The sequence below is a fragment of the Callorhinus ursinus genome, unplaced genomic scaffold (assembly GCF_003265705.2).
Source record: "Callorhinus ursinus isolate GAN/ISIS: 27379988/994484 unplaced genomic scaffold, GSC_fseal_2.0 scaffold3, whole genome shotgun sequence".
Lineage (NCBI taxonomy): Eukaryota > Metazoa > Chordata > Mammalia > Carnivora > Otariidae > Callorhinus > Callorhinus ursinus.
The window spans coordinates 79,890,971-79,903,421 of NW_027397065.1; the positions used below are offsets into that span (position 1 = coordinate 79,890,971).

The 12,451-nt window shown below is 47.0% G+C and overlaps 1 protein-coding gene across 1 annotated transcript in view; it reads left to right on the forward strand.

Moving 5' to 3' along the window:
- The first annotated feature begins 1,809 nt into the window (after positions 1 to 1,809).
- The window catches only part of RETREG1 (reticulophagy regulator 1), a 126,460-nt gene continuing 115,818 nt past the window's right edge, over positions 1,810 to 12,451 (forward strand). Inside the window, exon 1 of the mRNA XM_025867452.2 lies at positions 1,810 to 2,214. Coding sequence (XP_025723237.1) covers positions 1,901 to 2,214 — 314 coding nt within the window. The 5' untranslated portion in view covers positions 1,810 to 1,900. The remainder of the gene's footprint in view (positions 2,215 to 12,451) is intronic.

The following is a 12,451-nucleotide window of genomic DNA, read 5'->3' on the forward strand; positions in this document are numbered from 1 at the left end:
GCCCTGCATTCTCCCCTCCAGCTGCAGAGTCTAGTGAAAATGGTAGAATATCGTACCCCTGGGGGCTGTGTCCAAGCCTAAACAAAGGCCAGATCACACAGCAAAGCCCCTTTATCTTTCAGAAGCTTCTGCAGTAGAGCCAAGGGAGGGAACCAACACCTGGGAAAAGGGGAGTCTATTTTGCGGAAAAAAATACCTGAATTGTTTCCACGTGCTTTTTCATTGCCTCCCTGGCCACTTTCTATCGGGTGGTCAGATTCTCCTGGGGGCACATCGGACACTGCCTTCAGGAAAACCCCCGAACCCTGTACCGCTAGTGGATCGTTCAGGGCCTTGGCCGTCTGCCGCAAAAACACATAAGGAACTGTGCATCCGGGTGTGTAACTCCATACCTTCTCTCATGTTGATCTTCCAACAGAAATTATTGCCCCTCCTCCAACCACCACTTTACTTCCCTCCTCCTCACAATTCAGACCAGTTACCATTATTACAAAAAGCCTCCTGAAACCTGACTCTTCCACTCTTTCCCTAATTTGGGTGATTTAAGTTAAGACTCTTAGCATAGAGCAATTACTTCCATGACAGCAGTTATCACGTTGTAATTAGCCCCTCCTTGGCCTGGGAGCTTCCCGTGGGTGTAAGCCATATCCACTGGGCTTGGCCAAGCATTTGCGTGCGCAGTAGGTGTTCAAGAAACCCTTGAGTGAACTCTAGGAATATACCCTCTTGAGATATATCATACATGCAGCCAAGTGCACATGTCTGCAATGTACACATCAATGATATACAGAGGTATAAACATATAATGACCACCCAGGTGAGCATTACGGTGCATTCCCCAGAGGCTCCCTTGGAACAACAGGCTTTAATTGCTTTGGGAATGAGCCCCATCCATCTTGTGAAAGTCGGCTGGTTGCCACTATGAGAGCCAAGAGGATATAAGAAGCCCTAATTCCTTGCAGGTGGAATGCCCGGGATGAGGGCAGGTGCATTTTATTCCAGAGAAAAGTTAAGAACAGGGGGATTAAAGACTAGAACATTTTTTTAAAATGCAAATAGTGAAAAATGAGCATAGCAATTATCCTTCTTCCCTCCCCCTCACGCTTCCCCAGAAATACCAGGGCCAGTGAGAGCCGGGGTGGGCGGTCTCAGGAGTCCCTGTCACCCCCACTCCCAGACGCCTTACCCATGTCCTGATGGCTGTTGAGACACGGAGACCAGAGTGACTCAGAAGTAACCGTGGTCAAGGCTTGCCAAACCTTACTTGACACGCGCCAAGCGTCGGGTCTCCGCAGGGATCTGACTCCTCAGCTCCCGCTCACCTGCACCTCCCGCCGACCAGCGTGCGTTCGGGACCCCGCTGACTCCGCCCGCGATGGGAAGCGCCCTCCCCCATCGCTGCGGCCTGACGCTCCTTAATTGACCCAAACGTTTTTGTTTTTTTTTTTTCCCCTTCGTTTCTCAATCCAGCATTTATAGCATCACGTTACTCCCAGAGAACGAAAGACTTCTGCTGTGGTTGCAGAGGCGGCCCCCGCCGGGGCGCGGGGCTCAAATCCGCTGCCAGCGGGAGGGGCGTCTGGGCAAGCGGGGACCCAGAAAGTGAAGATGTGCGGGTGACTTGGCCGGGTCCCGGGCGCGGCCAGCGAGGGGGCGCGCGCTCCACGGGACGCCGCCCAGCCCCTCGGCGCCCAGCGCCCCGCCCCTGCGCGAACTTGGCCGCACCCACTTCCCCCGGGAGGCGCCCCTGCCGCCGCCGCCGCCACCGCCGCCGCGAGGGCTGACGTCACAAGGCACCCAGCCGCCAGCGCCCCGCGGTGCGCGCCCCGCGCGGGGACTCGGCGCCGACAGCCAGGCGCGCCGCGCGCGTGCCCGTCCCCGCCTGCGAGCGCGGCTGAAGATGGCGAGCCCCGCGCCTCCCGAGCACGCCGCCGAGGGATGCCCGGCTCCGGCAGTCGGGGAGCAGGCGCTGCGGCCGCCGCCGCCGCCCCGGGCTCCCCCCGAGGAGCAGGGGGAGGAAGCGCAGGAGGAAGGGGCGGTGGCGGCCGGCGCGGGGCGGCAGGTGGAGGAGGCCGCCGGCGGGGTGGCCGCCGCCGTGACCTGGCTGCTGGGGGAGCCCGTGCTGTGGTTGGGCTGCCGCGCGGACGAGCTCCTGAGCTGGAAGAGGCCGCTGCGCAGCCTGCTCGGCTTCGTCGCGGCCAACCTACTATTCTGGTGAGAGCTCGGGGTGGGTGGGGACGCCCCGGAGGGCAGGTGACCTTGGGGCGCCCAGGAGCAGGCGGAGGGCGCGCCCCAGGCCCGGTGTGGGGGTGCACCTTGAGCCCCGCGGAGGAAGTGTCAGCCCTGCCCCACTTTCTGGGCCACCTTTCTGGAACAGGTAGACGCACACTTCAACTTTTCTCCAGAAACACTTCCCCGTGAACAGTTGCTATCCTCCGTGTGCGTATCCAGCCTGGCATGGGAGGTGGTCGGCTGATCCGCATGCACCTGTACTTACAGGTGTGCCCAGCGTGCTTGGAAACTTTGGCTTTTGCTTTGGAAAACTCACAGGTCTTGGCCTGCTTCCCCAAATCATGCCAGTGCAAACGTGCTTGTACTTGTATTCGCTTTTTCACCCCGAGCAGACATCTGGACCGGCATAGGTACACGCCCAAGACTGTGCCGCCTTCATCAGCCACCTGAGATAGGCACTGAATGATTTGTTTTTCCATTCCCTGGAGGGTTAAGTTTACTGTCTTTACTCCCTGGTGAGAAAACGGGAGGCAAACAGGTGGATTATGTGCATCGCCCCGCTGCCCGCGCCCCCTCCCGGGTATGTGCACAGTGTGATAAACAGTCATACTTTCAGGTGAAGTACAATATAGAATCTACAGGAATGTTCTCTGAAAAGCCCCTGATCAACAGGTTTGTCTCTCCAAAAAGCTCCCCTCACCAGTAAGGGCAGGCAAAGTGGCTCCTTCATTCAAGGACGTGCCCTGGCATCGGTTAGGAGTCTGATGGAGGGTGGAGAAAAGCTTCGTCTTTTTTGCAACTGTGTCCTCATAATCATGATCCCCACAGTGCAGAATAAGCAGGGGTTCAACAGGAGATACCTTGTTACAGGACACGGACTTATTAACCTTAAAGTTAGGAAGTAAGAAAGTACATAAAACATACACCGCTTGCTATTTTCTAGGCTACCTGGAGCAACTTGAAAATTTTTCTGATCTGTGCTAGTCTTGATTTTTTCTTTAAAGTGAGCTGTATCTTCTCAGGGTCGCTGAATGTGAATTTATTTTGGTTATTTTAGCTGTATGTATTTCTAGTGTTTATTCCAAATTTCTGTATCCTGTTCTGAAGTTATGTGAGTCCTCAGATAAGGAGGATGTATTGCATTGTACTAGATCAAGCCACAGTACAATAATCTTAGGACGGTGTTTCCCTCATTGTACCAGTGAGGAACATGTTTTTAAAATTCTCTTAATTTTAAATTGTATTTACTTAAAAAACAGTTAATAGCCTCAGAGTTCAAACATTTAAAGGTAAAAAAAAGATACATATTTCAGAGATCTCTTTCCCATGCCTGTCTCTGGCCACCCAGTCTTCTCCCAGAGACAACCAATGTTACCAGTTTTCTCTGTATTGTTCCAGACTGTGCATATTTTTTTTTTAAATAGGAAATATTCTGTGCAAACTGTAGGGTACTATTTGGGTTATTCCTCTTCTTGTATGTCTTGGAGATCACTTCCTTGTTCTTTTTCAGTTGCAGAGAATTCCATCATAAGGATGTCAAAAATTATTTAACCTTTCTCCTACTGATGGACTAAGATATTTTCTAAACTTCTCCTATTTGAGTGTTCTAGCTAATGGCCTTGGACATGCATTATTTTGCATATATGAAAGCATTTCTGTAGGCTAGGTTCCCAGAAGTGGAATTACTGGGTCCAAGAGAATGTGCATGTGTAATTTTTTTTAAGATTGATTTATTTGAGAGAGAGATGGAGCGCATGTGAGCAGGGGGAGGGGCAGAGGGAGAGGGAGAGAGAGAAAATGCCCAAGCGGGCTCCCCACTGAGCAGGGAGCCTTCATCCTGAGCTCAATCCCAAGACCCTGAGATCATGACCTGAGCTGAAATCAAGAGTTGGGTGTTTAACCGCCCCTGTGCACATGTTATTTTGATGGCTATCATAGAATTTCCTTGGCAGTCTATAAATTTATACTCCAGCCAGCAATGTGTATGACTGCCCATTTCTCTATACCCTTGCCAACGGTATTTTACCAGACTTTTTGATCTTGTATATCAGGTAGGTGAAAAGAGCATCTCAGTTTGTTTTAATTTATATTTCTCTGGGTTTGGGCATTTTTTCTTCTGTTCAAGAGCCACTATAATTTTCTTTGCATTATCTATAAATAACTTTGTCCATGTTTTTAGTTGTGCCATTGGGCTTTTTCCCTATTGATTTGTAGGAACTCTTTTTAGATTAACAACTTTAGCCTAATTTCTGGAATGTAAATTACAAACATTTTTTTTTCTATGATGTATTTTTAATAACATCCATTAAAGAAGGATTTTTGCATAAAATAATTGAAAGGCATATTTGGTATTATTTTGGAGTGATGTCTTCCGTCCATTTTTTTTAAACTCTTTTTTTTTTTTTAGAGTAAGCTCTGCGCCCAGTGTACAGCTTGAACTCATGACCCTGAGATCAAGAGTCACACGCTCTGCTGACTGAGCCAGGAGAGCGCCCCCGTTCTTTTTTTTTTTTTTTTTTAATGAGTCTGATGGAGAGGCAAACAATGGCCAGGCATTCAGCCCAGCTAGTTATAGCTAGTTATAAGCTGCTTATCTGTTTTATTTCTTCTCCTCTTTGCAGTATCTACATTCCATGCATGTATTTTCTTTGACAAAAAGAGTCCTGCTTTTAAAATTCTGAAATACTTACACTAGTTGTAATTTCTGATCCATTTATTAATTTCATTAAAATGTTGGTGTTTTATCCCCCTCTCTTGCTTTTGTGGTTAAAATGATTTTCAGGGTCATCATTTTCTTTAATGTGCTTCTTATCAAGTGATCTTAAATTATGTGACACTCTAGCATTCTCTGTCCCAGGGACTCTAAAATTGTATTTTTTTATGAGAAAAAACGATCAATGTTAAAAATGTAAGGAACCCAAATCTTGTCTTAAGCAAAAGTGATGATGTTTTCTCTTTAATTGGTGTTACTGCATTTTTGTGGAAATTAACTTTTTAAACCTTTTTTGAATGATTTGGTACGTGATCCCAGCAGTAGCTTTCAAGACTTTGAGTTGGGGTTCAAAAGCTCTAACATTTTTCACCTGTCCTTTATCTGCAAGATTTTAGTGCTGTGCACTAGAAGCACAAAATCCGAGACACAGCCATAACAAATGGGTATAACATAAGGCCGCATGAAGCAGGTGTGGTGGAAGAAGCAGAGAAAGTATCATGCATTTGATGGAGTTTTGGGGGAGTGACAGCATAGTGGCTGGAATAGATCATGGGGTCTTCCTAAGGCGATTGTGCTTGAACAAGACCCGGGTGGACAGGACAATTTGGGTAGATCTAATATAAGGTCAACAGCATTCCAGCCCTAAGACATTGTTCTTAATGTTTTGACCAAGGTACTGAACAAGTGCGATCAGGTAGTGGTTGGTAGAGAAAAGTAGTAAGAGGAGACTGGCTAGGTGTTTTGGACACACAGTTGGGGACAGTGTGGTCACCCTGAATGTCAGACCATGTGTTTGGACTTGTTTTTTTTTTTTATAGGCAGTGGGGACAAAAAAATGTCAAAGTGCCCATGAATCTTTTAATGGGTAAGTAAATTGTGGTACATGCATTCCTACCATAAAATACTATATCACGGTGAAGGGCACCTGGGTGGCTCAGTCGGTTGGGTGTCTGCCTTCAGCTCAGAACACGATCTCAGGGTCCTGGGATTGAGCCTGGTGTGTGGCTCCCTGCTCAGTGGGGAGTCTGCTTCTCCCTCTCTCTCTGCCCCTCCCCCAGCTCGTGCTCTCTCTCTCTCTCAAATAAATAAAATCTTTAAAAAAAAATACTATATCACAGTGAAAATAAACTGCAGCTATAGGCAACAACGAATTTTACAAACAGATGAATTTTACAAATGTAACTTGGGCAAAAAAGCACACAATATGTGTAGAATGATCCATTTTTTTAAAGGTTTTTGAACACATTTAACAGTATCGATTAGGGCTATAGACATAAGAGATTAGAAAGGCTTTTTTTTTTTTTTAAGAGAGGGGGAGAAAGGTGGGGGAGAGGCAGAAGGAGCGGGGAGAGAGAATCCTAAGCAGGCTCCACGTTCAGTGTAGAGCCCCACATGGGCCTCGATCCCAAGACCCTGAGATCATGACCTGAGCCGAAATCAAGAGTCGGACGCTTAACTGACTGAGCCACCCAGGCGCCCCTAGAAAGACATTTCTCACCCCTAAAATCAAGGAAGTGTTTATCTCTGGGAGGAGTGAGAAGGTATGACCACAGAGAGGCACATAGAAAGTTCTGGGGTGTAGGCAGTGTTCTGTTTTTTGGCTCTGGTGGTGGTTACATGACATTCAAGTTCTGATTATTTTAAAACTGTGTGTGTGTATGTGTTCTTATCTATGATATATTTTATGAAAAATGCTGGAATACTAAATAATACTAAAAAAATGGCATTCACTCATAGCTCCAAGGAATTTGATAAAACACAGACCACAGATAGTGCCTGTCTCAAGTAGCAGGATTTCTACAACCTGAAATAGATTGAGCAATGGCCCAATAGTCTTAGGGTTGTGTCTTTTTCATCTTACCAACAAAGAACATGTTTTTAAAATTCTTTTTCTTATTTTTAAATTTTACTTATTTTAAGAAATCGCTAATACCGCCTCACAGTTCAAAAGTTTAAAAGTACAAAAGGGTAAACAGCTTGAAGAACTCTTTCCCACGCCTGTCCCTGGCTACCCAGTTTCCTCTCAGAGGCAGTCAGGGACACCACTTTTAAGCACAACATAAAATAGGATGGACCCAATGAAGCAGAAAACACCATTTATTTTTGTTTTTAAGGGATTAACTTGCAGTATGCTGTCAATAAAATGCACACACTTCAAGTGTACAGCCAAATATATGCTCTGTATGCTATAACCATACAGCAGTCAAGATCTAGAACACTCCATCACTCCACAAGATTTCTTCGAGTCCCTTATCTGTCAGTACCCACCTCCGGGGGTTAATCTGCTTTACATCACTATAGGTTAGATCTGTCTTCCCCGAAGTTTCATATAAATGATACCATATTAATATGATGTCTTTTGTGTCTGGCTTTGTTTACTCAGCATAAAGTTTTGAGATTCATCCCTGTTGTATATATCCATGATTTGTTCCTTTTTATTGTTACCTAGTATGCCATTTAAGGGATATGCCGCAATTTGTTTATCCATTTGCTAGGTGATGTTCATTTGGCGGCTTTTCAGGGTTGGCTATTATGAATAAACCTATTAAAAACTCCAGGCACAGATCTTTGTGTGAAATGTCTGTTTATGGTGAGAGTAGTGGCAAGCTCGGATCTTTGTTTTGTCTGGCGACATGGCCGTTGCCTCGGATAGGTAAGCGATGGAGCCAAATGACCCTCTTCTTAGTCTCCTTGCTGGTCAGAGTACTGCTATTGAATGCCTTATGATGCAGCCCCCCTCTTGGGTCAGATTGCCCCCACAGCCTAGAAAGCCGCTCTGGTGTGATTTAGTTTTGAACCCGCAGTTAGAGACCATGGCCTACAGAACAGTCTTAGCGTAGGCTGTTTCTTTCAGGGCATGTAACGTTGCACGATGACATTCCTCACCATTTGTGTAAATAAAAAAACTGCAAGAAAGTGGTTTGCTTGAGGTGACTACACAAGGGTGTACGTGGCAAGAGACCCGTGGAACTCCGCCTTCTGGGCATCTGTGCTGTCTGCCATGCCCAGGACCCACCGGGAGTCCTTGCGGCACCGTCCTCAAGAGCTGGTTTGGAAGGTTGCAAAGTCCAACTCTCACTTGGTTTCAAGAGCCCCCACTATACCGCCACTGATGGGTTCTTCCAGCTTGCATTGGAATAGTGGTCCTCAAAGAGTGGTCTCTGACCAGCATGGTCAAGGGCACCACCTGGGCACTTGTTAGAGACAAAGATCATGGGCTCCACTCCACCATGCCTACTGAACCAAGATCCCTGGAGGTGGGACCAAAGCATCTGAATTTTCTTCAGCTCCCTGGGTAACTCGATACACACACAAGTTTGAGAACCACTGCGTTTGATCCCACTTTCTGGGATCACAAGCCCAGTTCTCCATAAGGCAGCATTTCCCTTGGTGACAATGAAATAGTAAATATTTTCCTACAATGAATTAAGCCCACCTCTTGATTATCTCGGCAGCTGCCCAAGATCCACATCCCCTTTCTAGGACAATCCTTTGTTTCAAGATGCATTTTCTTCTTGCTCCTGCTGCGTCCTTCTCTCCCAGTTGAGAACTTCTGGGCTTCTTCCCTCACTGTTTTCCAGACTCTTCCGGACACGCTTCAGTTTATCTGTATTCCTCCTGAATGCAGCATTCCTGAGATGGTCTCACCGGTGTGTTCTCTCTCCCCTCCTCCTGGACAGCATTCACATAGCCTGAAATAGAATTTCTTTACTCTAACTGATAGTAACTCCCTTTGACAGATGCTATTATTGACAGTTGTTAGACTCTTATTTTATATATATACTTAAAGCTATACATATATGTATATAACTATACAATTATAGTTTGCCAAGCTATACTAAAATTACTAGGGGCATTCATATTCAGCACCTTATTTAAATCTTACAGCAACTCAGTAAAGCAGTTATTGTTCCCTTTTTACACAAGAGGAAACTGAGGCTTGTAGGAGTTCAGTTGAATTATCAAAGGATGACATTGACCTGTACCATTCAATAGAATATGTGCAGTGATGGAAATAGTCTACATTTGTACTGTCTGGTATGGTAGCCTCTTGTGGCTGTTAAGCATGTGAAATGTGGCTAGTCTGATGCAGGAACTGTATTTTAAATTTAAAGTTAAATTTTAAATAGCCACACATGGCTAGCGGCTACCGGGTTGAGTAGCACAGTGCTAGACCATAGTCACAGGGCTGGGTTATGAAGCCATGCCCTCTCTCCACAAATTTTGTGTTGTTTTGTTGTTTTGTTTTATTGTGTCACTCTAAAGAGAAGATAGATTATGGCAGCCAATGATTAGGGCTTACATTTTGCAGCGTTATAGAATTAATGATTTCGGCATAGTGCAAAAATAATTATGTTGGAAGAATGTTGCTTCTGCATTAGGAAGGATTTTTTTTTAGCTTGATAGCTAGTCTAGTCCATGTTCCTCACCTTATCTCTGCTCCAACTGGGCAATCAGCAGCTGTAGATGAGTGTCTGCTCCAGGCCCACATGGTGCTGGGCCTAGAGGATATACCAGAAGCCCCAGGTCTGTCCTTGGCTCTGAGGGCTTACGCTCCAGTTTATGAGGCATGGCTGGTTCAGCAAACTGACTGAAACAGTACACCACAATTTTAAATCGTATGCCACAGACCCTAGAGCCTTACAGTTTTGGAATAGTGGAGATCAGGAGGGTTGGAATAGTTAATGAAAGCTCTGTGTGAATTATCGATCGTATAGACCTAAAAGAGAAGATATAATTGTAAAAGCAAGATTAACAATGAGGGACAAACCCAGGAATAAATGGGGGTAAGAGCCAGATTCTGTCAGCATGGGGAGACTCACCTGCCTCATGCTGAGGGTACATTCTGGGGAGCGTGGAATAGAAGTATTGTTCTTGGATGCCTGGAACCAGCATGGGATCTGAAACACTGTAAGATATTCAAAAGGTTTGGTGAACTGAGCTTGGACTAGAGGATATTCCCCCCGCCTGAATAGGGTGGGGCTGGTTAAGAAAAGTCTTGCGAAACAGAAAGGCTACAGTTCACTGAAAATAGTTATGGACTTTTTTGTATTCAGCATTTAGCAGACATTTCTTGAGCGGTGGTCTCATGTGCCTATTATTAGACACAGTGTCTCTTTCATGAGTTCCCATGTAAAGCTGTTCTCTCAGACCTCAGTATCTTAGCACCAGGAACTTCTGGTTGAGGACCTAAAAGACAGGGTTGTTTTTACCAGATTAATTCTCATTCTAGAAACCCATCAGGTTTTCCTCTCTAATAACTACAAAGCTCTTCTTTAGTGATTTTGCACAATTTTGATTATGTTATTTGGATAATAACTTTACCTCAGCTTTTTCCTACTTTTTTTTTTTCTTTTTATCCTGTTGTGCATGACTGTTTTTAAATTGGGGATGGATTCAAATGAGTACAAATAAACGAGGTGTATCATGATTTCTAGCTGCTGGAAATACAGTGATGACAAAGACACATTCTGATTCCTGGTGATAGAAACAGATTAGTAAGCAAATAATTCTAATGCAAGGTTATGCTATGCACACTAAATTATCACACGTGGGCCAGGAAGAAGCAATAGAGTTTCCTTAGATAACAAACAAGAGCCTATGGGGACTGGGCAGGAGACAAGACGATCAGTATTGTGAAAAGTCCAAGAGAGCTAAGACATATTGAGTAGCGGTTCTGTACTAGGTACTCAGTTAATTCATGGAAGCCTGAACAGTAGCACTCCTACATACTCGCTTCTACAGATGGATGAAGAGACAGAAAGAAAAGGAGGAGGGGAGGGGGAGAGTTGTTTTATGTGCTCCGGGGAATATCCAGAGGTGAGGTTGGAAAGAGAAATGTTGGGGCCAGTTTATGAAGGGGTTACCATTGGGCTGTGCAAAGAATTCGGACTACATCAACACAGCAGTTTCCATCTGTCACCCCAATATAAATAGCGTCGTGTTAGACCCTTCCTTCTGAAGGCTCCATTCAAAAATTCAACAAATATTTATTGAGTGTCTACTCTACCAATGTGGTTTTAGGTGCTAGAGATGTAACAGTGGACACAAAATGGGTATAGAGGATCCCTTTCTTCATGGAGCTCGTATTCCAGTGGTGGAAATGGCGGAAGAAAGACGACAAACAAATACACAAAAGGCTAGAAGCAGCTGGATGCTCTGGAGGAAACAAGCAGGGACAGGAGACAGGGAGTGGCAAGGAGGTGCTACTCTGCTGAAGTGGTCATTGCTGGCATCTCAGGGAGTGACCTTGAACAGACACCTGAAGAACGAGCTGGGGAATGGTCCACGCAGCTCCCTCTGTGGTGGAATGTCCAGAGGAAATGGTGTGCGCAGAGGCCCTCAGTGGAGGGGGCTTGGGTGTGAACGGGATTGCAAGGAGCGCAGCGCGGCTGCAGCTGGGTGAGCAAGGGGGAGACGCCGTTAGGTTAGCCCAGAAGCCCACGCAGCCGCTGTGCCAAATTCTGCTTTTTCGCTTTTTCTCGCCCCCCCCTCTCCGCCCCCGGATGAAGGAGGGGAGCGAGAGCCTGGGACCAGAGACCAGTTAGGAGCATCGCAGGAGCATGGGGGTGGTGAGGAGAGGCAGTGGGGGGTGGAGAAGAGGAGGTGGATTCGGGGGGGACTGGAGGTAAAATCGGGAGTATCGAGTGACCTGGGGGGTGGGGAGAAAGAGGTGGAGGGTCTACGAGGAGCCCCCCCTCTCTTTCTGCACACTGCATTAAACAGTGTGAGGGTCCCTGAGGTTCAGCAGGTCGGGGCCATGGGGAAGGAGGGTGACCTGTCCAGTCGTGGGAGGTTGAATTTGATGTGCCTGTGGGCCACCAAGTAGTTGTCCGAGTAAGTCCCTGCCAGGTTAGCTCCATGGGCTGATGCTCAGGGGACGGATGGTTGCAGTACCGACTTGGGTATCTGGGGGTGCAGGCGTGGGCAGTTGGGGAATCCCCGGGGGAGCACTGACTGGGCAACAAGAGGAGGGCCCGGAGGACAATGTCGTTACCAAGGTGGGTGCCCCCAGAGAGTCTCCTTTGCAGGAGCGTTGGAGGACGGTGGGTCCCAGAGGGAAGCACCCGGGAGAAGCCAGTTCAGCTAACTCTCTGGGGCATCAGCGAGCATTCCACGTGCAAGTGCTCCTTCCTGGCCTTGGTGGGAGAGAACAGTGTCTGCAAGGGCCCAGCAGAAGGGACAGATTCTCAGTTCCGTCCTCCCAGCCATGTCCTCCTGGCCACTTTGCGATTTGGCTAGCGCCCGACTTGGCCAAGATTCATGCTAATGCCTAGCTTTCACGCCAATGCCTAGCTTTCATGCCCGTTGAGATAACCTATTTGAATGTCAGAAGGTACGTTTTAAAGCCGTTCCTATTTGCCTTCCTGTAGAGTCCTACCCCTGTCCCCTCCATGCCATTCTCCAGGTGCTGTGAGACCTCTGGGCGGGTCCCCCAAAGGACACTGGGACCTGGGGAGCTGGCTACAGCTTTCCCGGGAAGGAGGAGGATCTGTTGAAGGCATT